General features: G+C 43.0%; 3 protein-coding genes across 3 annotated transcripts; 2 read left to right on the top strand and 1 right to left on the bottom strand.

Annotated features, from left to right (window-relative positions):
* Positions 1 to 75: 75 nt before the first annotated feature.
* On the top strand, positions 76 to 20,608 carry LOC134820207 (kanadaptin-like). Its single transcript, XM_063830430.1, has 11 exons — positions 76 to 507; positions 643 to 757; positions 1,098 to 1,252; positions 1,581 to 1,677; positions 1,942 to 2,093; positions 2,497 to 2,719; positions 9,174 to 9,327; positions 16,322 to 16,454; positions 17,012 to 17,138; positions 19,065 to 19,165; positions 19,949 to 20,608. The coding sequence occupies exons 1-11, from the start codon at positions 76 to 78 to the stop codon at positions 20,516 to 20,518; spliced, it is 2,259 nt and encodes a 752-aa protein (XP_063686500.1). The 3' UTR covers positions 20,519 to 20,608.
* LOC134819389 (melatonin receptor type 1A-like) lies at positions 9,538 to 11,070 on the bottom strand. The gene is made up of 2 exons (XM_063829328.1): positions 10,885 to 11,070; positions 9,538 to 10,544 (listed from the first exon to the last, which is right to left on the bottom strand). Exons 1-2 carry the CDS (start codon positions 11,027 to 11,029, stop codon positions 9,586 to 9,588), a joined length of 1,104 nt encoding a protein of 367 aa, XP_063685398.1. The 5' UTR covers positions 11,030 to 11,070; the 3' UTR covers positions 9,538 to 9,585.
* Positions 20,609 to 21,434: 826 nt separating the features above from the next.
* LOC134819402 (large ribosomal subunit protein uL4-like) lies at positions 21,435 to 27,183 on the top strand. The gene is made up of 7 exons (XM_063829344.1): positions 21,435 to 21,552; positions 21,953 to 22,053; positions 23,253 to 23,328; positions 23,602 to 23,759; positions 25,087 to 25,215; positions 25,468 to 25,645; positions 26,019 to 27,183. Exons 1-7 carry the CDS (start codon positions 21,435 to 21,437, stop codon positions 26,192 to 26,194), a joined length of 936 nt encoding a protein of 311 aa, XP_063685414.1. The 3' UTR covers positions 26,195 to 27,183.
* The last annotated feature ends 215 nt before the right edge of the window (positions 27,184 to 27,398 follow it).

The following is a 27,398-nucleotide window of genomic DNA, read 5'->3' as shown; positions in this document are numbered from 1 at the left end:
AAATGCCGAATGTATTTAATTGGAGAATTTCGGTACGTTTGTAATTTATAACACCATGTAAAATCCCCTTAGCCTATGGATGGCGGAAGTTTTGCTCTACCAAAAGCTTTGAGGCCTACAAAGAAAGGCGATGCTAAAAACGAAGAGCCTAAAAAGGAAAGTTTGAATGATGGGAGCACAAAAATAAAGCTCGATGTCAAAGTAACTGGCAGTGCGAAGAAAGGACCAGTACCTGATCCAAAAGTTGATGACAAATCACCCCAAAATCTGACCACTAAACCTTGTACCGATGCTGATGATGCAAGCGACCTCAAAGCTCCTGACAAGTTAGCCAAACCTGCTGATCAAGCTGCGGAGTCTAAACCTGAAAACCCACCTAAAGTTGAGGAAAAACGTAAAGTAGAGCCGGAAGTAGCAGTTTTACAGTATAAGGAGCCGAAGTGGAGTGGTCCCGCCGCGTTTCCTTATACGTTGGAAGTCCTGAAGAGCGGGAAGATCCTTGAGGAAGTTAGTTCTCTGCTTTGATGTTTACATTTACTTTCTGAAATGAATGCTCACCAGTCGTAGCTCCTAATGAAACACGAACAAACCTTAAAAACGTCCTCAGAAGTTTCTTAAGCTAAATCTTTATACCTCCTCTAGGTGGACATCAGTGAGTCGTGCTTTGTGACAGTTGGCAGATTGCCATCCTGTGATGTTCCCTGTCTTCACCCCTCCATCTCCAGATATCATGCTGTCTTCCAACACAAACCTGCCGGTTAGTGGTAGTTAAGTAATTAGTTTACAGTGAAATTAATTTTGAAATTCAATCTCAAACCCATTTGTAAACGTGATTTGAAAAAAAATTTGCTTGACGTATTTTCCATTATTTGCAGTTTGTTGCGATTTTATCACATTTGTCGTCAGTTTATTTTTTATATTTAGTTTTGATATATTTTCTAGTGGTTATGTTTTCAGGAGTGCCCATTGGGGTCTTTATTTTTAACTTATTATGATTGTAATCAATAAATTAGTCCATTAGAGACGACTCCCTAACGAGGGGCTTTCAATCAATCAATCATTACTATCTGTTATTATTAGAATAATAAATGATTCAGAGGGAGAGACGGCGGGAGCAGTGTTCTTGTACGATCTAGGGAGCAGCTACGGCACTACAATAAACAAGGTGAAGATCTCAGCCCGGACCTACTACATGATGAAGACCGGATATGTTATCAAGTTTGGTGCCAGTACCCGCCTCTACATTGTAAAGGTACGTTATTCCAGCTACCTTACTCGGGAATATTATGACTGGGATAAAGTGGTGGGTTTTGGAAAATTCTGCCATATTTTTCCCGGTCATTAATTTTCCCAGTCATAAATTAACCCGCTATAATATTCCCGAGTAAGGTATACAGTTTAAGAATAGGATTAGGAATTATTAGGATTACACAGGATTAAAATTAAATTATATGCCCACTATCGTGAACCGTCATAATTGTACACAAGAACAAAAACTGAAGTCACTGTTATGTACAGAGATACGTTCCTGTGTCCTGACATGATCTCAGTTGATGTTCACTAGAAGTAATCGTTTCCAGGGACCATTGGAAGAAGCGTTTGAAGATGAAGAGGATATGGTGCCAGAACCAGCGGACATTAAGGACGCTTCAGTAGAAAACAAGATCAACAAATTAGGTAGATAATCTCCATCAGGGACAAAAGGAAATCGCATGTACGGAATCGCGATTTTTCCCATTATTTGCGACGAATTTTATGTATAGTTTAATGTATAGTCTGTTAAAAATCGTGGTATTGCGATTTTTGGACAAAATAATCGCGAAATCCCTTTGTCCCTGATCTCCATCCCTCTCTTCACTCCCAAAACCCTGCTATGTTAATTATATCTTTGCCGTTTATATGTATATTTATATTTTTTGGTATTGAAGATCAATGCCTCAGGAATCTTAGCATCTGAAGAAGCAGAAATAATGTTGAACATGCTGAAATCACGGGAGACAGATATAGATCTTTCAGCTGAGAAAGAAACTGAAGGGGGTGTCAGCTGGGGCTTCAGGTTAGAATTTGTCTCTACAACAGTTTCCAGGGTGCAGGTGCACATTTGTTCAGATTTACATATTTGCTCACATCACTCACAGTCAGCCGCTCTGACATGGTTAACCACCTTCCCTGTGTTGTTGGTTAATCATATGAGCGGGATATAAATACCTCATTTCTTGACTTAAGAATGATTTAATTTCACGTACTCTAGTTAGACACGTACTCTAGTTCGACAAGTTAAGTTCGCGAGAAATAACCCCTGTCTTCAGTACATGTCAACCTAGAGGGTACGTGTACCATCAAGAATAACATATTGCATTGTGATTTACACTCTGGCGGGGTTTTCTAAGCAAAAGGCAGATTGTAATCATAAAAAATGCCAAAAGTTTCCACCTTTTAAATTGATGAGTACGACTTAGTATATAATTTAATTTATGATATTTTCCCTTTCTTCAGAGAAGACGCGCCAGAGGAAGAGATGGAGAGCTGAAGCTGGACTTGACGTTAATGTCCCGTCCAGCAGACTTCAAGGATCCTAAAAAAACTCTGCGCGGGTTTTTCGAGCGGGAAGGAGTTGAATTAGAGTACGTTGTAACGGAGAAAGGAGTCGGCAAACATCACCAGTACATCTGCAAAGTGGAACTCCCCATTGATACCCCTAATCCTGTTTATGCTGAAGGTATGTATATAATTGAGTTTCAACTTCATGTCTGTATTGAAAATGATGATTTTCAAACGAAACACTTTCACTTTCAACATGACAGTAAGTCAAATTTAAGCAATTTTCATCGCGAAAAAGGTAAATGATATATATATTTGCGCCGGTGGATAACATTGCAGATAGTAAGTATACTGTATAGTAAGTATAGTAAGAGTAGTATGTTGTAACGCCGTCTATTTTACAGGTACAACCTCTGGGAAGAAGAGAGATGCTGTGTTAGCATGCGCCCTGCACTAACGCCGTCTATTTTACAGGTACAACCTCTGGGAAGAAGAGAGATGCTGTGTTAGCATGCGCCCTGCACTAACTCCGTCTATTTTACAGGTACCACCTCTGGGAAGAAGAGAGATGCTGTGATAGCATGCGCCCTGCACTAACTCCGTCTATTTTACAGGTACAACCTCTGGGAAGAAGAGAGATGCTGTGTTAGCATGCGCCCTGCACTAACGCCGTCTATTTTACAGGTACAACCTCTGGGAAGAAGAGAGATGCTGTGTTAGCATGCGCCCTGCACTAACTCCGTCTATTTTACAGGTACCACCTCTGGGAAGAAGAGAGATGCTGTGATAGCATGCGCCCTGCACTAACTCCGTCTATTTTACAGGTACAACCTCTGGGAAGAAGAGAGATGCTGTGTTAGCATGCGCCCTGCACTAACGCCCTCTATTTAACAGGTACAACCTCTGGGAAGAAGAGAGATGCTGTGTTAGCATGCGCCCTGCACTAACGCCGTCTATTTTACAGGTACAACCTCTGGGAAGAAGAGAGATGCTGTGTTAGCATGCGCCCTGCACTAACGCCGTCTATTTTACAGGTACAACCTCTGGGAAGAAGAGAGATGCTGTGTTAGCATGCGCCCTGCACTAACGCCGTCTATTTTACAGGTACAACCTCTGGGAAGAAGAGAGATGCTGTGTTAGCATGCGCCCTGCACTAACGCCGTCTATTTTACAGGTACAACCTCTGGGAAGAAGAGAGATGCTGTGTTAGCATGCGCCCTGCACTAACGCCGTCTATTTTACAGGTACAACCTCTGGGAAGAAGAGAGATGCTGTGTTAGCATGCGCCCTGCACTAACGCCGTCTATTTTACAGGTACAACCTCTGGGAAGAAGAGAGATGCTGTGTTAGCATGCGCCCTGCACTAACTCCGTCTATTTTACAGGTACAACCTCTGGGAAGAAGAGAGATGCTGTGTTAGCATGCGCCCTGCACTAACGCCGTCTATTTTACAGGTACAACCTCTGGGAAGAAGAGAGATGCTGTGTTAGCATGCGCCCTGCACTAACTCCGTCTATTTTACAGGTACAACCTCTGGGAAGAAGAGAGATGCTGTGTTAGCATGCGCCCTGCACTAACGCCGTCTATTTTACAGGTACAACCTCTGGGAAGAAGAGAGATGCTGTGTTAGCATGCGCCCTGCACTAACTCCGTCTATTTTACAGGTACAACCTCTGGGAAGAAGAGAGATGCTGTGTTAGCATGCGCCCTGCACTAACTCCGTCTATTTTACAGGTACAACCTCTGGGAAGAAGAGAGATGCTGTGTTAGCATGCGCCCTGCACTAACACCGTCTATTTTACAGGTACAACCTCTGGGAAGAAGAGAGATGCTGTGTTAGCATGCGCCCTGCACTAACGCCGTCTATTTTACAGGTACAACCTCTGGGAAGAAGAGAGATGCTGTGTTAGCATGCGCCCTGCACTAACGCCGTCTATTTTACAGGTACAACCTCTGGGAAGAAGAGAGATGCTGTGTTAGCATGCGCCCTGCACTAACTCCGTCTATTTTACAGGTACAACCTCTGGGAAGAAGAGAGATGCTGTGTTAGCATGCGCCCTGCACTAACTCCGTCTATTTTACAGGTACAACCTCTGGGAAGAAGAGAGATGCTGTGTTAGCATGCGCCCTGCACTAACTCCGTCTATTTTACAGGTACAACCTCTGGGAAGAAGAGAGATGCTGTGTTAGCATGCGCCCTGCACTAACTCCGTCTATTTTACAGGTACAACCTCTGGGAAGAAGAGAGCTGCTGTGTTAGCATGCGCCCTGCACTAACTCCGTCTATTTTACAGGTACAACCTCTGGGAAGAAGAGAGATGCTGTGTTAGCATGCGCCCTGCACTAACGCCGTCTATTTTACAGGTACAACCTCTGGGAAGAAGAGAGATGCTGTGTTAGCATGCGCCCTGCACTAACGCCGTCTATTTTACAGGTACAACCTCTGGGAAGAAGAGAGATGCTGTGTTAGCATGCGCCCTGCACTAACGCCGTCTATTTTACAGGTACAACCTCTGGGAAGAAGAGAGATGCTGTGTTAGCATGCGCCCTGCACTAACTCCGTCTATTTTACAGGTACAACCTCTGGGAAGAAGAGAGATGCTGTGTTAGCATGCGCCCTGCACTAACGCCGTCTATTTTACAGGTACAACCTCTGGAAGAAGAGAGATGCTGTGTTAGAATGCGCCCTGCACTAACACCGTCTATTTTACAGGTACAACCTCTGGGAAGAAGAGAGATGCTGTGTTAGCATGCGCCCTGCACTAACTCCGTCTATTTTACAGGTACAACCTCTGGGAAGAAGAGAGATGCTGTGTTAGCATGCGCCCTGCACTAACGCCGTCTATTTTACAGGTACAACCTCTGGGAAGAAAGAAAATGCTGTGTTAGCATGCGCCCTGCACTAACTCCGTCTATTTTACAGGTACAACCTCTGGGAAGAAGAGAGACGCTGTGTTAGCATGCGCCCTGCACTAACTCCGTCTATTTACAGGTACAACCTCTGGGAAGAAGAGAGATGCTGTGTTAGCATGCGCCCTGCACTAACTCCGTCTATTTTACAGGTACAACCTCTGGGAAGAAGAGAGATGCTGTGTTAGCATGCGCCCTGCACTAACGCCGTCTATTTTACAGGTACAACCTCTGGGAAGAAGAGAGATGCTGTGTTAGCATGCGCCCTGCACTAACGCCGTCTATTTTACAGGTACAACCTCTGGGAAGAAGAGAGATGCTGTGTTAGCATGCGCCCTGCACTAACGCCGTCTATTTTACAGGTACAACCTCTGGGAAGAAGAGAGATGCTGTGTTAGCATGCGCCCTGCACTAACGCCGTCTATTTTACAGGTACAACCTCTGGGAAGAAGAGAGATGCTGTGTTAGCATGCGCCCTGCACTAACTCCGTCTATTTTACAGGTACAACCTCTGGGAAGAAGAGAGATGCTGTGTTAGCATGCGCCCTGCACTAACGCCGTCTATTTTACAGGTACAACCTCTGGGAAGAAGAGAGATGCTGTGTTAGCATGCGCCCTGCACTAACTCCGTCTATTTTACAGGTACAACCTCTGGGAAGAAGAGAGACGCTGTGTTAGCATGCGCCCTGCACTAACTCCGTCTATTTTACAGGTACAACCTCTGGGAAGAAGAGAGATGCTGTGTTAGCATGCGCCCTGCACTAACTCCGTCTATTTTACAGGTACAACCTCTGGGAAGAAGAGAGATGCTGTGTTAGCATGCGCCCTGCACTAACTCCGTCTATTTTACAGGTACAACCTCTGGGAAGAAGAGAGATGCTGTGTTAGCATGCGCCCTGCACTAACTCCGTCTATTTTACAGGTACAACCTCTGGGAAGAAGAGAGATGCTGTGTTAGCATGCGCCCTGCACTAACTCCGTCTATTTTACAGGTACAACCTCTGGGAAGAAGAGAGATGCTGTGTTAGCATGCGCCCTGCACTAACGCCGTCTATTTTACAGGTACAACCTCTGGGAAGAAGAGAGATGCTGTGTTAGCATGCGCCCTGCACTAACTCCGTCTATTTTACAGGTACAACCTCTGGGAAGAAGAGAGATGCTGTGTTAGCATGCGCCCTGCACTAACTCCGTCTATTTTACAGGTACAACCTCTGGGAAGAAGAGAGATGCTGTGTTAGCATGCGCCCTGCACTAACTCCGTCTATTTTACAGGTACAACCTCTGGGAAGAAGAGAGATGCTGTGTTAGCATGCGCCCTGCACTAACTCCGTCTATTTTACAGGTACAACCTCTGGGAAGAAGAGAGATGCTGTGTTAGCATGCGCCCTGCACTAACGCCGTCTATTTTACAGGTACAACCTCTGGGAAGAAGAGAGATGCTGTGTTAGCATGCGCCCTGCACTAACTCCGTCTATTTTACAGGTACAACCTCTGGGAAGAAGAGAGATGCTGTGTTAGCATGCGCCCTGCACTAACGCCGTCTATTTTACAGGTACAACCTCTGGGAAGAAGAGAGATGCTGTGTTAGCATGCGCCCTGCACTAACTCCGTCTATTTTACAGGTACAACCTCTGGGAAGAAGAGAGATGCTGTGTTAGCATGCGCCCTGCACTAACGCCGTCTATTTTACAGGTACAACCTCTGGGAAGAAGAGAGATGCTGTGTTAGCATGCGCCCTGCACTAACGCCGTCTATTTTACAGGTACAACCTCTGGGAAGAAGAGAGATGCTGTGTTAGCATGCGCCCTGCACTAACTCCGTCTATTTTACAGGTACAACCTCTGGGAAGAAGAGAGATGCTGTGTTAGCATGCGCCCTGCACTAACGCCGTCTATTTTACAGGTACAACCTCTGGGAAGAAGAGAGATGCTGTGTTAGCATGCGCCCTGCACTAACGCCGTCTATTTTACAGGTACAACCTCTGGGAAGAAGAGAGATGCTGTGTTAGCATGCGCCCTGCACTAACTCCGTCTATTTTACAGGTACAACCTCTGGGAAGAAGAGAGATGCTGTGTTAGCATGCGCCCTGCACTAACGCCGTCTATTTTACAGGTACAACCTCTGGGAAGAAGAGAGATGCTGTGTTAGCATGCGCCCTGCACTAACTCCGTCTATTTTACAGGTACAACCTCTGGGAAGAAGAGAGATGCTGTGTTAGCATGCGCCCTGCACTAACTCCGTCTATTTTACAGGTACAACCTCTGGGAAGAAGAGAGATGCTGTGTTAGCATGCGCCCTGCACTAACTCCGTCTATTTTACAGGTACAACCTCTGGGAAGAAGAGAGATGCTGTGTTAGCATGCGCCCTGCACTAACTCCGTCTATTTTACAGGTACAACCTCTGGGAAGAAGAGAGATGCTGTGTTAGCATGCGCCCTGCACTAACGCCGTCTATTTTACAGGTACAACCTCTGGGAAGAAGAGAGATGCTGTGTTAGCATGCGCCCTGCACTAACTCCGTCTATTTTACAGGTACAACCTCTGGGAAGAAGAGAGATGCTGTGTTAGCATGCGCCCTGCACTAACTCCGTCTATTTTACAGGTACAACCTCTGGGAAGAAGAGAGATGCTGTGTTAGCATGCGCCCTGCACTAACGCCGTCTATTTTACAGGTACAACCTCTGGGAAGAAGAGAGATGCTGTGTTAGCATGCGCCCTGCACTAACTCCGTCTATTTTACAGGTACAACCTCTGGGAAGAAGAGAGATGCTGTGTTAGCATGCGCCCTGCACTAACGCCGTCTATTTTACAGGTACAACCTCTGGGAAGAAGAGAGATGCTGTGTTAGCATGCGCCCTGCACTAACGCCGTCTATTTTACAGGTACAACCTCTGGGAAGAAGAGAGATGCTGTGTTAGCATGCGCCCTGCACTAACTCCGTCTATTTTACAGGTACAACCTCTGGGAAGAAGAGAGATGCTGTGTTAGCATGCGCCCTGCACTAACTCCGTCTATTTTACAGGTACAACCTCTGGGAAGAAGAGAGATGCTGTGTTAGCATGCGCCCTGCACTAACGCCGTCTATTTTACAGGTACAACCTCTGGGAAGAAGAGAGATGCTGTGTTAGCATGCGCCCTGCACTAACGCCGTCTATTTTACAGGTACAACCTCTGGGAAGAAGAGAGATGCTGTGTTAGCATGCGCCCTGCACTAACGCCGTCTATTTTACAGGTACAACCTCTGGGAAGAAGAGAGATGCTGTGTTAGCATGCGCCCTGCACTAACGCCGTCTATTTTACAGGTACAACCTCTGGGAAGAAGAGAGATGCTGTGTTAGCATGCGCCCTGCACTAACGCCGTCTATTTTACAGGTACAACCTCTGGGAAGAAGAGAGATGCTGTGTTAGCATGCGCCCTGCACTAACGCCGTCTATTTTACAGGTACAACCTCTGGGAAGAAGAGAGATGCTGTGTTAGCATGCGCCCTGCACTAACGCCGTCTATTTTACAGGTACAACCTCTGGGAAGAAGAGAGATGCTGTGTTAGCATGCGCCCTGCACTAACGCCGTCTATTTTACAGGTACAACCTCTGGGAAGAAGAGAGATGCTGTGTTAGCATGCGCCCTGCACTAACGCCGTCTATTTTACAGGTACCACCTCTGGGAAGAAGAGAGATGATGTGTTAGCATGCGCCCTGCACTAACGCCGTCTATTTTACAGGTACAACCTCTGGGAAGAAGAGAGATGCTGTGTTAGCATGCGCCCTGCACGGCTGTAGGTTGCTGGACGCCTACGGTGTCCTCAGATCCTCCAGAAAGAACGAGGATATAGAGACTCGGAAACAGAGACTAGAGAAGAATGACTTCTACGACAGGTACCTCGAGGCTGGAACACCTCTAACATTTTTGAGGGTTTTAAATTTTAAATTACTGTAGGAATTGGCCAATTATGCTTTTGAATTTTTGAAATGGGTCGAACAGTTAAGCACAAAATTTATGAATTGTGAATTATTGAAATGGCTCCTATTAATGAACATAAACTGTAAGCAATAAGTTAACGATCCAATTTAAAACTGATAATAATGTAACTATAAAACAAGTTTAGTTAACAAACGAGATAACAAAATCAATAATCACGTAAAACCCGCGTTTACAGAGTTACCATAATAACGTCCCAAAAAAACGTCTCTCAAGAACGCCTTAAACTTTTTGTTCATCAGAGCATAAATAACAGGGTTCATCATCACGTTAATACTCAACAAATAGGGCCAGGCAACCACGATCCAATCTGGGATATCATACCCCAGAAGCCCCATGGTATTCTTCACAAGAATCAGGATATATGATATCACGAACATTGTTGAGATAGCTGTAAGAGTGATGATTATTCTGGCGTACTCGGAGTGAGATTCCATGCTGCTGTTATTGCTGCTGGTAGTGGTGGTGGTAGTGGTGGTGGTTTCGGTGGTATCTGCAGCCGGTTGAGCTTCAGTTGATAAGTACACAGTGGATTTCCTGTTGTTCAAGCGAGATTTATTCCGCGGATTGGTTCGAGGGTTAGCTTTCTTGTCGTGCTTAAGGAACACAGCTATAGTCACAATATTGGAGACGATTATAACGAACATGGGAACAAACACAAACACAATAACAGTAGAGATAGCGTAGACTTTATACTCAGAATCACTGAAGATCTTGGATGAACAGGTGTGTTCGTGAGGGTTAACAAACATTTTAGCGTCTAAAGAAACCATCAGAATGGTCAGATACACAGCTCCAACAAAGAAGAAACACGTTAACACTATCTTTATTATCGTTACATTTATTAAATTCCTCCTGGCTGGTGTCCGCTTCAACATCCACACCCTGTAAACACTGAGCATTGCAATAACACCAGCCTCGTTAAACAAGGCTGTAGTGAAGATTATCTTGGAGATCCTGCAGAGGAAGTCACCTAGGACCCACCGGTCGAAGGCGAGGGTTATGCCTTTAATGAGGTAGCTGGAGAAGGCGATTACTATGTCTGATACCGCGATTGATTGGAGGAAGAGGAGGGATGGTCTGTCCATTTTTATAAGGTCGTGACGAATTGTACCTAAAAAATAAAATGTTGTTATGTTAACTCTCTTTTAAACTGCGTGAACAGGACGGCGATTACAAATATTAATAAAGGTTCTGATATCTTGCTGGCTATACCCTAGAAATCATACTTATCCCCAATGTCACCTTAATAAACCTTGAAACGTTGTCATGACAGAAACATTTAAGGTACTTAAAATAAAAACATGATTAAAATAGTGTATTCTGTGTAAAATTATCTTTATCCCGGTTACTGCGACAAGTAAAAATGCTCTTATTTTACACAGAATACATTGCAACAGTGCGACTCATAAACAATACTCCAATCCGGATTTTACATTAAAATAGTGTCCTACCTAGAAGAACAAGGGAGTTTCCAATAACAGCAACCAGGAAGGTAAGGAAGTTAAGGACAGTTAGTAATACTCTGAGATACTCTTGTATCCCCGCACGCTCCATGATACTGGCCACAGTTGAAGTGGACTCCATGTCTAGTACCATGTTATCAAAAATCAATAGTTCCCACAGTCAGACAACGAATGAGTTTGAAAATTCCAACAAAATCTTTATAACATCATTGGTAAAACATTTTCGGACATCTTCAGTACCTAATAAAGATAAGGGTTTATACTCCAATTATATCAGAAAATTATAAAAACTAAAAGATGTAAGGTAAAAAGAAGTCAAGCTCTCAAAGTAGTACTCTCTCTAGTACCATGCTACCTGAGGAAGATATTGAGATGTTGAATGTAATCGTTTCATTGTTTGTATTGTCATGAAATATGGGTAAAAGGGTTTGGATTGAGTTTAATTTTTAAGTCTGAGAGGTTGACTGTTGATGAGGGTGAATTTAATTGATCCATAACTCCGATCTTTGTACGCATTACATATAGTCTAGAGTTTGGTATTCAATTCACAACAATAAAAGTTTCAAGTTTACAGTATAAGCGCATAACTATTGCGATTCTACAAATTTGAGATGTATGCCCGATGCTTGGAGGATTCAATAATAAGTATTGAGTAATTAAAAACCAGTGCAATTCATTATTTCACAAGCTGGTACCTTTGAAGAATATATTTCTCGAAGAGAGAGCGAGATAATTGTTTATTACTCACGCTAAGTTAATAGTTAAAATCCATTGTTAAAGAAATATGTGGTTACTAATTTTAGTACATGTCTGGATAGGGTCAGGATACAGTAAATTCCAGAACAACACTTGTTCATAATTATTAATGTAAGAATTTTGTTGAGCATATATTATAATAAATATAGTATACGTACATTCTGTGGTGTGATTCAAATTAGATTCAAATAAGATTCAAATAATGCTCTTATAAAATAGATACATGGGACTGGACCACATGGGAGTAAGTAAATTTAAATAAAGTAATAAATAAAGATAAGTAATAAGTAAGTAAATAAGTAAGTAAAACTTCCTGTCTCCACATTTATATAATTAAATAAATAACTTAAATAAGTTATCGAGTAATTGGTAAAGTAAATTCCTCCTAATCATAATATAAAAAGAGCAACCATGCATTACAAGGTAACAGCATATGTGACGCAAGTGCTGCAGGCCACAGCATGATCTGTTAATGACACTAATTCTCAGAGTCGTTATCACAGATTCTCTGACTGGAGGTTTAAACTCTAGTGGCACTGAGCCCCCCACTGGCAGTGTGGGGGAGGTTTTTAGTAATCGCACTATATAGTGACAACACTATATAGTAGTGACAAGCACTTTATAATGACAGCTGATCTTTGTCACCATATAGTGTGAAAAACGCACTTTATAGTGACAGGACTATATAGTGACATGTCACTATATAGTGTTGTCACTATATAGTGCGGGAATCGAGACACTGGCAGTGTGGGGGATGTTTTTGGGAATTACTCTCTCAGAGAGTTGGAGTTCAATTGATATGAACAACTTGGTCCATTTTAAAGATTGGTATATATTTGAAAGTATAATTCTGGGAAAACTGAAATAACTTGCGTCACATCTTACTACGGAATTAAATCCAGCTTTCGCATGCAAAAACACTTCAATGTGATGAAACGAAAGAACCCTCTTAATAATGGCATCTTACTAAGAGGATAAAGTTAAACTAAGAGGTGATCTCAAAATAGTTTGGGTGGAACATTTAAAAAGTACTGTTGCATCAAAGTTTGACGTATCGAACTGAAATTTTGAAGTCTTGACTGGAAACCTGAGTAAGGTACTGCTCAAAGGCCTCATATAGCTGGGGTACAGTGTACACCGCTCCCCGTTAGAGTGAAACCCTGGTGCAAAATCAAAGAGTGTCAAACGATGAATAATAGAGCAACCCTAACCCTAAACGATGAACAATAGAGCAACCCTAACCCAGCCTTGTGCATGACTGCAGGTCATAATGGTTCATTGTTAGTCGAATTACATGCGTCTAGATCCCCTTTCTTTAGGTGAGAATATCATTACTAAGTTGTAAGTGGCCTAACAAATGGGGGCCCAAATGACTACTCCGTGTTTACTGGGGAACTTTGTAATGGGACCGGTGTAGGGCTGCACGTTGCCAAGGGGACCGGCGTGTAACACTGGCTTGGTGCCATCTTATAGAAACCTATCATTATACAATAAAACCCCGATTTACCGCGGCCATTTCCTTTTTATTTCTCAAAATGGCTTAACGTACATAACGTGAACAAACATAACCCCGATTTACCGCGGCTGTTTCCTTCCCCAAACACTGAAGTAAATCGGGGTTTTATTGTATACCCTTAACAAGGAAAAGTTTTTAAATTGCTCAATATTTAAAAATGAAAGCTTGATATCGGTCTGAGGAAATTTGTTTACAAGCCTAAAATATAAGCAAGAACCTTAACACAAGTAATGTGAGTGCTGTTGAACTCAGTCTCCTATCCTAGGACAACTCTCTGTGCGTTACATATATCACGTGTGAAAGTTGTAGAAGAAAAGTTCTAGAAAAAAATACGCCCTTGAAAAACAAGATGTGCTCGAACCGTGAAACAAAAAACTTTGAATTTGATTAATTTAGCTGGTACATAATATATTATAATATGTGATAATTATTTACGGTGAAGTATAGGTTTCAACCAACTGCTCCACATGAAAGTTAATACTAACGAGTTGCTCTGTCTACGGCTCCAAATTCCCCCCACGTGGAACTAGGAACTATGGAAATGGATAATTCCAGAAAGTACCATACTCCATAATATCAGTGAACTGTTAGCGTTAATGGAAAATTGCAAAGTAAAAATTATATGCATTTGAAAAATTATTAAACGTTCGAAAGTCTAAAGAACTACTTCACGCAATACAGTAGAGGGAGTGAAATTACCGACCAGTCTGCACCTGTTGCATGTGATAGCCATGTTGTGAAGTTAGCGAACTCTGCACACTAAATAATCACATTTAATCTACAATATATGTACATCCAGCAGCAAACACTGCACTAGTAAACACTGCACTAGATCTAGTACTAGCACTAGTAGACCATATCCTAGCACTAGTAGACCATATCCTAGCACTAGTAGACCATATCCTAGCACTAGTAGACCATATCCTAGCACTAGTAGACCATATCCTAGCACTAGTAGACCATATCCTAGCACTAGTAGACCATATCCTAGCACTAGTAGACCATATCCTAGCACTAGTAGACCATATCCTAGCACTAGTAGACCATATCCTAGCACTAGTAGACCATATCCTAGCACTAGTAGACCATATATCCTAGCACTAGTAGACCATATCCTAGCACTAGTAGACCATATTCTCGCCTCTAGAACTCTTGTTATTCTGTACCTATAGCTATGTGGGAAGTAACATAATCTCACAACACATCCGGCAATCCCACATACTAGCAAATACTACTTCATACCACAGGGTGGGCCATAAGTCAGTGTACAAACGTTTGGGCCTCTAACATTTTTTCATTTTTGGTCAGCAGTGATTGAGATATAAGCCCAAACGTATGCACACTGACTTATAGCCCACCCTTTATTTAGTCGGAACTGAGTCCCATCTACACCAGATAACCCTCTCTATATATTTCTGGTCCGCATTAGGGCTCGCAGTCCCTCTTTGGCGCGCGTCTAGACCATTTCATTGGCTCAATCCAGTGGTCATATCCTTGCTTCAGTTCAATACAACAAGAGAATTAACTTTTAGCAGATCCTATGCTGTCACGTCCTGGTGCCTGTCCTCAGTCCTGGTGCCTGTCCTCAGTCCTGGTGCCTGTCCTCAGTCCTGGTGCCTGTCCTCAGTCCTGGTGCCTGTCCTCAGTCCTGGTGCCTGTCCTCAGTCCTGGTGCCTGTCCTCAGTACTGGTGCCTGTCCTCAGTACTGGTGCCTGTCCTCAGTCCTGGTGCCTGTCCTCAGTCCTGGTGCCTTTCCTCAGTCCTGGTGCCTGTCCTCAGTCCTGGTGCCTGTCCTCAGTCCTGGTGCCTGTCCTCAGTCCTGGTGCCTGTCCTCAGTACTGGTGCCTGTCCTCAGTCCTGGTTCCTGTCCTCAGTCCTGGTGCCTGTCCTCAGTCCTGGTGCCTGTCCTCAGTCCTGGTGCCTGTCCTCAGTCCTGGTGCCTCTCCTCAGTCCTGGTTCCTGTCCTCAGTCCTGGTGCCTGTCCTCAGTCCTGGTGCCTGTCCTCAGTCCTGGTGGCTGTCCTCAGTCCTGGTGGCTTACTAGTAATCTCGGCATTGGCTTACTGTCACGTCATTATGGTCAAATGAATTTTAACAGCTGCAGATTTACGATGACAACCGAATCAGAGTTAATTAAAGTTAAGTAATTATCACACGCGTAACGGAAATTTAGGAATCATTGTACTCAATTCTTATGTTATCATGTCGTTTTATAGCACAATTACGATATACAAATGCTAATTAAGATCATAGATAACTATTGATAACTGATAGAATAATAGAGTTGATAGAAACGAATGCTCTGTTGTTCAATAGGTATGCGCTAATGATAACCTATAGTCAAAGTGATAAATGATTTACAGCTTTAACATTTGCCTCACTGTGCCAATTTATAAATTTACGTCAAACATCCCTACTATCATTTTATAGGCTTTCTCTAAACCCCCAAAGTTATCGGGGTAGCTCACAGATAATCGCTTATGTTTGTGACTAAAACCCAGACTGTTCAGACGATAATTTGAATCTGAAACGGAAAAAACAAACACTTTAGCTGATAATGGCACAGAAATAATGCTCTTTTTGACGATAATTTGAATCTGAAACGGAAAAAAACAAACACTTTAGCTGATAATGGCACAGAACTAATGCTATTTTTGACGATAATTTGAATCTGAAACGGAAAAAACAAACACTTTAGCTGATAATGGCACAGAAATAATGCTCTTTTTGACGATAATTTGAATCTGAAACGGAAAAAAACAAACACTTTAGCTGATAATGGCACAGAACTAATGCTCTTTTTGTGTAATATTACTCACTTACTACCAGGTGGCACCAAACAACGACACAAACTATTCTACCACAAAAACACGACTCCATGCTTAACTTTTTATGAGCCGAATATTGAACAATCTTAGTATCGTTGTATAATGTACAGTATAAAACGAAATATAGAAATATCATTGTAATTAAAATCTCGGTTATCGACCAATAAACTGGTCACATGTATATAGTTTTCGTATTTACATGGTGGCCTTAAAGACAGTGTACACAACTCACTGATAATCACGCAATTATTCTAATTACCAAATACCTAATTAGCTGAGTAATTACCCTAATTAGTAAATAAAATGCTAATCACTCTGTTTCCAAGCGACGAGGACACATTCCTGGACCGAACAGGAGAAGTTGAACACAGAAGAAAGCGGCGAATGTTAAGGGCGGGGGTACAGGACGGTATACAGAAGTCTAGAAGTCATGATATGTTGAGTGAGGAGTTACATCAGGTACAGGGACAAAAGGAAATCGCGGCACGTGCGGGATCGCGATTTTTCCCATTCTTTGCAACAAATTTTATGTATAGTCTTATGCATAGTCTGTCAAAAATCGCGGTATCGCGATTTTTGGGCAAAATAATCGCGATTTTCTTTTGTCCCTAGTCAGGTATAGTAGTAGTATTATTATAGTAGTATATATACTAGTGGTAGTATGCTGTGTTGAAACATATTGCAAGATCTAGTAATTTATTATGCAATATGCGCATATTATATTCCGTGAAATTACAGATGTGAATGAATTGTGCGCAAAATAATTGTTTTGCGTAGATGAAACCTTCATTGTATCTTAGAGGGCAATTAACTATGACTTGTGACTACTAAAATTATGCTTCTGACGGGTCCGTATGAAATGTTATCATCCTCAAATGTCAATAGAGCATATAATATATTTAATATACCATCGAATATCAATCAGATGTTATAAGCTGATTTAAAAAAATATTTAAACAAAAACATAATTATAATTAAAATATAAATAAGCAACACCGAATACCGTTGACACCCAGGCAAACGAGGAAATAGCAAGAATACAGAAGACCATATCAGAGAGTAAGGCCTCGCAGGAACAAGAAGCCGAGCAAGACAGCCTGGATTCCTTCATGGCTTCTGTTTCAGATACTACCGTTACTTCAGGTTATCTACTCAACAAAAACTAAAACATAGCTGTCTTAGTTTCTTAATTGAATACATTTAATATTCACATTGAATACAGCCATAAATGGCTGCCACAACCTGAAGCTATTTAGTGTTTTACCCCAACAACTCAAAACATGATCACAACAACACCACAACAACACCACAACAACACAACAACAACACCACAACAACACCACAACAACACCACAACGACACCACCACAATAACACCACAACAACACCACAACAACACCACAACAACAACACCACAATCAACACCACATCAACACCACAACAACACAACAACAACACCACAACAACACCACAACAACACCACAACAACAACACAACAACACCACAACACCACTACAACACCACAACAACACCACTACAACACCACAACAACACCACAACACCACTACAACACCACTACAACACCACTACAACACTACAACACCACAACAACACCACAACAACACCACAACAACACCACAACAACACCACAACAACAACACAACAACAACACCACAACAACACAACAACAACACCACAACACCACTACAACACCACTACAACACCACAACAACACCACAACAACACCACAACAACACCACAACAACACCACAATAACACCACAACAACACAACAACAACACCACAACGACACCACCACAATAACACCACAACAACACCACAACAACACCACAACAACAACACCACAATCAACACCACATCAACACCACATCAACACCACAACAACACAACAACAACACCACAACAACACCACAACAACACCACAACAACACCACAACAACACCACAACAACACCACAATAACACCACAACAACACAACAACAACACCACAACAACACCACAACGACACCACCACAATAACACCACAACAACACCACAACAACACCACAACAACAACACCACAATCAACACCACATCAACACCACATCAACACCACAACAACACAACAACAACACCACAACAACACCACAACAACACCACAACAACAACACAACAACACCACAACACCACTACAACACCACAACAACACCACTACAACACCACAACAACACCACAACAACACCACAACACCACTACAACACCACTACAACACTACAACACCACAACAACACCACAACAACACCACAACAACACCACAACAACAACACAACAACAACACAACAACAACAACACAACAACAACACCACAACACCACTACAACACCACTACAACACCACAACAACACCACAACAACACCACAACAACACCACAATAACACCACAATAACACCACAACAACACCACAACAACAACACCACAAAAACAACACCACAACAACACCACGACAACACCGCGACAACACCACGACAACACCACGACAACACCACAACAACACCACAACAACACCACAACAACACCACAACAACACCACAACAACACCACAACAACACTACAACAACACTACAACAACACCACAACAACACCACAACAACACCACAACAACACCACCACAACATCACAACACCACCACAACAACACCACAACAACACCACAACAACAACACCACAACAACACCACTACAACACCACAACATCACAACACCACCACAACAACACCACAACAACACCACAACAACAACACCACAACAACACCACTACAACACCACAACACCACTACAACACCACAACAACAACACCACCACAACACCACAACAACACCACTACAACACCACTACAACACCATCACAACACCACTACAACACCACAACAACAACACCACCACAACAACACCAAAACACCACAACAACACCACCACAACACCACAACAACACCACAACAACACCACCACACCACAACAACAACACCACAACAACAACACCACAACAACACCACAACAACACCACAACACCACCAGGGGCTCTGAAGGAGATGAAGAAGAGACTGCATGATCTGAAACAAAGCCGTGTCAAGCTGGAGAAACTGTGTGAAATGTCGAAACCTATAGCATTACCCGAGGTGACAATTACATTATATAACCATGCCCTTCATATTTGCCAGGTCTTTCGACCTTTTATGGCTGTCAAGAACACGAGACTATCATTCCATGACTATTCATGTCTAAGATGAGAAGTACGGACTCGTTTAGGGGGAAAAGTACGTACTTGTACGCAACTTTGAAAAGTCCGACTCATACGACGTACGATTCAGATAGAATTTTTTTGTTTTTGAATTATTATCATCGGGGCCGTTGTAAAATGTAATTTTAATTGCCGATGTTAGACAAAATATACCGTTCGCGAACAAATTAAACACAGAATTCTTAGGCCAGGCAAGCATTTAAAAGTAAAACAAAAATTCTACAAAATTACTAGACAATTTACTTATTTAAACAGCTTGTTTCTCTTAAAGTTAAACTCTAAGTTAATCGACGATTGGAATATAGAAACACAAGTTTTTGAAAACGCTCAATATTAGTCCGTAACAAGCGATTTAGAACTCTTCCATCGATTTCTAGAAGGAGAACTTTTCAGTAGAATTGAAAAGTACGTACGATACGAGTAAATTGAAAAGTCCGACTCATTCGTACTTCTCATCTTAGATTCATGTATTGGTGTGAATGAAATGAATTACTCCTATTCACCGATTTAACAATGTTACTGAACCTTGTTACTTACTTTAGGTTACTTTGTACTGATTCATTGGTGATTGGACAGGAATTTCAATATTAATGCTTTATGTAAGAATATAAGGGATTAGTAAATCTCTAAGCATGTCTGTATTAATTGGCATTTAATCCAGGTTAAGAGGTTGTCTGCACTACCGAGTAATGTAACGACGGGAAAAGTTGGGAAAGTGTCCAAACCTACCCCTTCATCAACTACGCTTCCTGTGCAGACTAAAACTTTACAACCTTCAAAGAAGATTAAAATTAACATGTCATTAAAGTCGCGACAACCCACAGCAAACACCGAAAAACCAGGAATTATACTACCAATATCAGAACAAAAGTCAGATTCAACAGCGGGTGAAGGTGCCGATCAGGAGAGTAGATTAACATCTGAGAAAATAACCGAAATAACAGAATTTAGTGCAGAAACAGAACCCGAAGTGACAGGCGTCAGTGAGCCTAGGGATAATACGCCCGACTCTTCCAATAATATCGCAGCTGATAGCACGGCGAGATCTCCTAAACAATTTAAAAAACCTCCAAAAAAGAAAGCCAAAAAACCAGTTCCTCAAAATCCCACCCTGTTAGATAACGTCAATTGGGAGGATGACGTAAACGACGAAAACTTTGTTAACTGGACGCCCCCTGTCGGTCAATCTGGAGATGGTAAAACGAAACTGAACGACAAATTTGGATATTGAGAGGCAGCATTTTAATTTTTATCGATATGCGAGTTTTAATGAATTAATTTTACGTTAAACTGCGTCTGCACTCTGCACCGTTTGTAATTAAACAATTGATCTGCGTCAGAGCAGCTGCGTCATGACGCTTTGTTTAGTTCCATGCGGGACCCCACCCAAGCCGCGCACGGAGCAATAATGTTTCACGAAGTTTTACTATGTTCTGCCCAAGAAGCTCGTGCCTCGGCCCAGGAGCCTTGTATTAAATCTAATCATTAGCCAGATTGTATGCCTAACCAAACTCTAACTCTTATTCTTACCCTAATCTTAACTATAACCCTAACTCTTACTCTGATGGGGCTAGAGGTTCTGGGGGACAACGTCCTGAGCCACGATGTACCAAGCATAGGCTACAAATGTCTGAACCTTGATACTTATAACTCATGATTATGTGTCGGTTCTGGATGATTACACAATTTGACTGTTTTATTATTTGCATTCCTTTACAAATTTTGTCTGATGCATACTTTAATTTGTTCCCTCCATGAATAGTCACACGCTCCATACCCACTTATAATTTGCGTTATAATTAACTGCGAGGTTATAGAAATTTCTTATCATTGTACGGATACAGCTGGGTTTCCGGCCTCTGTCCTTACTCAGCAATGTAATAATATCTCCTACCTTCATTACTCATTCCTACATCATTACATCGGATATTAGTACAGTCAAATCCGTCTTTTTGTCGGACAAAATTCGCAACAAAGCGATTTTAACGGGACAAAGGCTTAAATTAGGACGGATTTGACTGTACTATATTGAGGAATTTTGTAAATAAAAGGTGTCACCAAAAGGATGGCATTGTCATGTAGCATATTATATCTCAATATTTAAATTTTAATAATTTGGTGACTGTAACCCCTCTATTACATAGATCATGAATAGAATATGTTGTCGACTCCTGCAGCTACGGCTATCAAACGCGAGAACCCAACTCAATGGTTCGATCCGGAACAGTAGTGTGGCAGCAGTCGGGAACAATGTTAAATCTGCTGGTAAGTTATCAGAATATCCCCCCCCCCCCCCCCCCCTCCCAGCTCCCCCCCCCCCCCCCCTCCAGGGACAAAAGGATTTCGCGATTATTTTGGCCAAAAATCGCGATACCGCGATTTTTAACAGGCTATACATTAAACTATACACAAAATTTGTCGCAAATAATGGGAAAAATCGCGATTCCGTACATGCCGCGATTTCCTTTTGTCCCTGCCCCCCTCCCAGCCACGTGTGCTCCTTTACTTAATTAAACCACACGCTACTTTGTGGACTTGCTTTGCATAATCATAAGCTGGATAACCCATAAACCCAGTAAAGCTTAACCTTAGAAATCTTTCATGATAAAGATTGGTTATAATACCATGAAAATGAAATCTGCGATTACTATCAAATATTTTTCAGAGGAGACCGCCGATCAGGATAGAAATGTTCCAGAAACTGTAGAACAGGAAGGAGAGCTTATATCCATGTCTTCCGACCTGTTCTATACCAGGACTCTCACAGTGAGTTGGAAATTAGATAAGTGAATAAAATGAAAAGGTTCCAAAATAAATAAAATGCTGTGATAGTTTTTGCCGGAACAGGACACTATTTTTCATTTAAACCAAATTATCGATGTACAACACTGACAAACAAGGTCTTAAAGCTTAAAAGCTTAGTAAGGTGAAAATAAGGATGAGGACAGAAATAGAGAAAGAACTCTGCAAGCATAGGTACCGTCTACTGTCTAATTCCACGTTGTCACTGACACTATTCACATAAGTATTTTTCCATGTTGTAGCACAAACTCTACCTACGTCATAACTACGTCACGTGACCTACGTCATAACTACGTCACCTGACCGTCTAATGAGGTCCCCCTACTGTAGGACAAGATGTTGTCTTTGTTCATAAACAAGAAACACACAAAGAGACTATAACTTAGAAAATATCATTCAAGACCAAAATAGCTGCGGTACTATTTAACCTCTAGTTCTTATTCTGTAACAGATCATTCACATGTTACGTAAACCCCTCCGCAAGTCACTATATACATCTAGCTATAAGCTATTGTCTGGGACTCTGGGCATAACAAAGCTCTTCCAAACCTCTCTGCCCCCCCCCCCCCCCCCCCCAGGCTTACGTAATTTGTGAACCATCCTTGAGGTTACATTTCAACTCTACTATTCGAGCTCTACACTACACCAACATACGATTATTATCAATGGGAGCACATTTTATACTGCCTGGATAAATATTACATAAGGTATCAAGCATCACATTCACTAGGGTTGACAACCTTAAGATCTAACTGACAAATCTGAGGCCGGCTAAATTGTCGCAGGGTTACGTACAGTGAATATGATATTTTGTTTCAACAATTAATCAAATGTCCTGTCTACAAATGCAAATGCAATAAATAATTAATAAGGTCCAAATTTAAAGTACGGAATTTTACAATAACAGACAGTAACCTCACAGTTGTCCTATTGCAAATTTAATGCACAAATATTCACAAAACCTTTGTCCTGGTAAAACGTTAGACAGTTTTTGGGAGTTCCAAATAATTTCTGATTATTCTGATTTTTTGCGACAAATTATACTGCACTGTTAGGATGAACGACGTTTCAAAGTAACAACTTCGTATTCATGCTCAAATTATTTGTTATATAGTAGTGTTGAAAGTATTAAAACTCAGTAAAACGTTAGTTCCCTTCTCCAGGTCCACGAGGCCTTCAGACGGTTCCGTCCTCCCCGACATGCCTGGTTACACAGCTTTACAGATCTCAGCAAGCGGGGTGAGATTTCAATAGTCACAAACTTATAGTCACAAATAGTCACAATAGTCACAAAGTTACACAGCTTTACAGATCTCAGCAAGCGCGGTGAGATTTCAATAGTCACAAACTTATGGCTACCATTTACTTAAACTAAAAAAGTGTTTATGACATGGAATTAATGTAGGAGCAAGGAATATTTATCGATAAATGAAATGCATAGCTGAATAACAATTATAATAATGAATAATAATTATGTAATTAAATAATTAAATTTAATAAATAAAACAACAGGGCTAGTGGAGCTGCACCCGGTGGTGTTCAGCGCAAACCCTCGGATAGACCTTATCCACGAGACAGTAAAGTGGCAAGATCAGTGTGTCAGAGAGGATGAGATCGCTTACATGAGGAGTGAACTGCCGGGGAGTGGCAGGAAGTTGCGACCTCAGAAGGTAGGTTTTAGTGAGGAGTGAACTGCCGGGGAGTGGCAGGAAGTTGCGACCTCAGAAGGTAGGTTTTAGTGAGGAGTGAACTGCCGGGGAGTGGCAATAAGTTGCGACCTCAGAAGGTAGGTTTTAGTGAGGAGTGAACTGCCGGGGAGTGGCAGGAAGTTGCGACCTCAGAAGGTAGGTTTTAGTGAGGAGTGAACTGCCAGGGAGTGGCAGGAAGTTGCGACCTCAGAAGGTAGGTTTTAGAGGAGTGAACTGCCGGGGAGTGGCAGGAAGTTGCGACCTCAGAAGGTAGGTTTTAGTGAGGAGTGAACTGCCGGGGAGTGGCAGGAAGTTGCGACCTCAGAAGGTAGGTTTTAGTGAGGAGTGAACTGCCGGGGAGTGGCAGGAAGTTGCGACCTCAGAAGGTAGGTTTTAGTGAGGAGTGAACTGCCGGGGGGTGGCAATAAGTTGCGACCTCAGAAGGTAGGTTTTAGTGAGGAGTGAACTGCCGGGGAGTGGCAGGAAGTTGCGACCTCAGAAGGTAGGTTTTAGTGAGGAGTGAACTGCCGGGGAGTGGCAGGAAGTTGCGACCTCAGAAGGTAGATTTTAGTGAGGAGTGAACTGCCGGGGAGTGGCAGGAAGTTGCGACCTCAGAAGGTAGGTTTTAGTGAGGAGTGAACTGCCAGGGAGTGGCAGGAAGTTGCGACCTCAGAAGGTAGGTTTTAGTGAGGAGTGAACTGCCAGGGAGTGGCAGGAAGTTGCGACCTCAGAAGGTAGGTTTTAGTGAGGAGTGAACTGCCGGGGGGTGGCAATAAGTTGCGACCTCAGAAGGTAGGTTTTAGTGAGGAGTGAACTGCCGGGGAGTGGCAGGAAGTTGCGACCTCAGAAGGTAGATTTTAGTGAGGAGTGAACTGCCAGGGAGTGGCAGGAAGTTGCGACCTCAGAAGGTAGGTTTTAGTGAGGAGTGAGCTGCCTGGGAGTGGCAGGAAGTTGCGACCTCAGAAGGTAGGTTTTAGTGAGGAGTGAACTGCCGGGGAGTGGCAGGAAGTTGCGACCTCAGAAGGTAGATTTTAGTGAGGAGTGAACTGCCAGGGAGTGGCAGGAAGTTGCGACCTCAGAAGGTAGGTTTTAGTGAGGAGTGAACTGCCGGGGAGTGGCAGGAAGTTGCGACCTCAGAAGGTAGGTTTTAATTTGCATGTACGTTATGATAAGTCATGATAATGACTCTAATAAGTAAGTATAATATTAATCAATTAATTAATTAATTATCGATAAAGTTATTGGACATATTCACTCTCATTACCAACTACCAATTACCATTCATATTCTTCATATCCCTCTCTAACAGGGTACCGGTGCAGCCAGGATGAAGGATAAAAGAGCCCCTCACTTCAAGTTTGGAGGCAGACCCCTCGGTAGGAGACCTCGTGACCATGGTTATGATATTGATCTCAACGTACTTGCTGCTGGTTTCTCAGTGAGTTTGTTATTTAACACTTTATGTTAGCACCTCGTGTGCTTTGTTAAGATACACTGTTTTTTAGGTTTAAACCACTGCCAATAAGAAAATTTGTATGTATAGAAAATGTCGAAGTGTCAGTCCGTAGTTCTCATCGTTTTCATCCTAAATCCTATTGTCTGATTAAAGTCCCTAGATATTACATTCAGATTATCACCGGATTGAGCAGTTAATTACTTAATTAATTAATTAATCGAACTTACTCCGCAGGCAATATGTACCTCAAAACACGCACAAGGTGACTTCTATCTAGTGGACAGTCTACAAAACTTCACGATCCCCTCACTGATAGGATTTAAAGAGTTGCTCAACACTGAGAGTGTTCTGTTTGTGTCCGGGTATGAAGGACTGAGCGCTTCTCAGAACACAGAAATCTGTTTTCATCCAGGTATTCTGGGTTATTTTACTAAATACATTTCAAATTTTACAGAGTACAGCAATAGATGAATATAAAATAGAATCGTTCAAAATATCGCCCCCATCTGTAAAATATGATGGGCACCCAAACACGGTAAACACATAGTGAACTATGTCCGCAGTAACTTGGACCCATTACATCGAATTAATCTAAATCCAAAAATGTATCTATACTCTCATCAATCGTTCAAACAAGTCGTTCATTTTCAAATCATCAAGTCTGAACCGTGCTTCTATGTTAACGATTTACTCATTCGACATATCACATAATATCTAAAATAAGTTTTCCCTAACAAATGAAAAAAAAGAAGAAGTTGTCCCTAACAAATTCCTCTCTCACCCAGGTGTAGACCTGCTCACCTCAGAGACAGTACACCCCAAAGCAATATTACAACACACCAAGCTGGTGATGGACTATGCTGCGTTTACTCAACTGGAGAGTTGGGTCCTGGAGCTGGGGCAGGAACACACGTTAGTGGAGGAGTTAGGGTCCTGGAGCTGGGGCAGGAACACACGTTAGTGGAGGAGTTAGGGTCCTGGAGTTGGGGCAGGAACACACGTTAGTGGAGGAGTTAGGGTCCTGGAGCTGGGGCAGGAACACACGTTAGTGGAGGAGTTAGGGTCCTGGAGTTGGGGCAGGAACACACGTTAGTGGAGGAGTTAGGGTCCTGGAGCTGGGGCAGGAACACACGTTAGTGGAGGAGTTAGGGTCCTGGAGCTGGGGCAGGAACACACGTTAGTGGAGGAGTTAGGGTCCTGGAGCTGGGGCAGGAACACACGTTAGTGGAGGAGTTAGGGTCCTGGAGCTGGGGCAGGAACACACGTTAGTGGAGGAGTTAGGGTCCTGGAGCTGGGGCAGGAACACACGTTAGTGGAGGAGTTAGGGTCCTGGAGCTGGGGCAGGAACACACGTTAGTGGAGGAGTTAGGGTCCTGGAGCTGGGGCAGGAACACACGTTAGTGGAGGAGTTAGGGTGCTGGAGCTGGGGCAGGAACACACGTTAGTGGAGGAGTTAGGGTCCTGGAGCTGGGGCAGGAACACACGTTAGTGGAGGAGTTAGGGTCCTGGAGTTGGGGCAGGAACACACGTTAGTGGAGGAGTTAGGGTCCTGGAGCTGGGGCAGGAACACACGTTAGTGGAGAAGTTAGGGTCCTGGAGCTGGGGCAGGAACACACGTTAGTGGAGGAGTTAGAGTCCTGGAGCTGGGGCAGGAACACACGTTAGTGGAGGAGTTAGGGTCCTGGAGTTGGGGCAGGAACACACGTTAGTGGAGGAGTTAGAGTCCTGGAGCTGGGGCAGGAACACACGTTAGTGGAGGAGTTAGGGTCCTGGAGCTGGGGCAGGAACACACGTTAGTTGAGGAGTTAGAGTCCTGGAGCTGGGGCAGGAACACACGTTAGTGGAGAAGTTAGGGTCCTGGAGCTGGGGCAGGAACACACGTTAGTGGAGGAGTTAGGGTCCTGGAGCTGGGGCAGGAACACACATTAGTTGAGGAGTTAGAGTCCTGGAGTTGGGGCAGGAACACACGTTAGTGGAGGAGTTAGAGTCCTGGAGCTGGGGCAGGAACACACATTAGTTGAGGAGTTAGAGTCCTGGAGTTGGGGCAGGAACACACGTTAGTGGAGGAGTTAGAGTCCTGGAGCTGGGGCAGGAACACACATTAGTTGAGGAGTTAGGGTCCTGGAGCTGGGGCAGGAACACACGTTAGTGGAGGAGTTAGAGTC

This window comes from Bolinopsis microptera, chromosome 8 (genome assembly GCF_026151205.1).
Source record: "Bolinopsis microptera isolate Bmic1 chromosome 8, MBARI_Bmic_1.0, whole genome shotgun sequence".
In the NCBI taxonomy this organism is placed as follows: Eukaryota; Metazoa; Ctenophora; class Tentaculata; order Lobata; family Bolinopsidae; genus Bolinopsis; species Bolinopsis microptera.
Note: the sequence above shows the minus strand (reverse complement) of the source record. Positions and strands in the feature narration are given on the sequence as shown.

What these genes read in the sequence shown, in the direction of transcription:
- LOC134820207 (XM_063830430.1), top strand. Translation starts at nt 76, where the DNA reads ATGGATGGCGGAAGTTTTGCTCTACCAAAAGCTTTGAGGCCTACAAAG. An exon ending in CTTCCAACACAAACCTGCCG is followed by an intron (nt 758 to 1,097) that starts GTTAGTGGTAGT and finishes TAAATGATTCAG; the next exon opens with AGGGAGAGACGGCGGGAGCA. An exon ending in TAATCCTGTTTATGCTGAAG is followed by an intron (nt 2,720 to 9,173) that starts GTATGTATATAA and finishes TCTATTTTACAG; the next exon opens with GTACAACCTCTGGGAAGAAG.
- LOC134819389 (XM_063829328.1), bottom strand. Translation starts at nt 11,029, where the DNA reads ATGGTACTAGACATGGAGTCCACTTCAACTGTGGCCAGTATCATGGAG. An exon ending in AAACTCCCTTGTTCTTCTAG is followed by an intron (nt 10,545 to 10,884) that starts GTAGGACACTAT and finishes TTTATTTTTTAG; the next exon opens with GTACAATTCGTCACGACCTT.
- LOC134819402 (XM_063829344.1), top strand. Translation starts at nt 21,435, where the DNA reads ATGAATAGAATATGTTGTCGACTCCTGCAGCTACGGCTATCAAACGCG. An exon ending in TCTATACCAGGACTCTCACA is followed by an intron (nt 22,054 to 23,252) that starts GTGAGTTGGAAA and finishes TCCCTTCTCCAG; the next exon opens with GTCCACGAGGCCTTCAGACG. An exon ending in TACAGATCTCAGCAAGCGGG is followed by an intron (nt 23,329 to 23,601) that starts GTGAGATTTCAA and finishes ATAAAACAACAG; the next exon opens with GGCTAGTGGAGCTGCACCCG.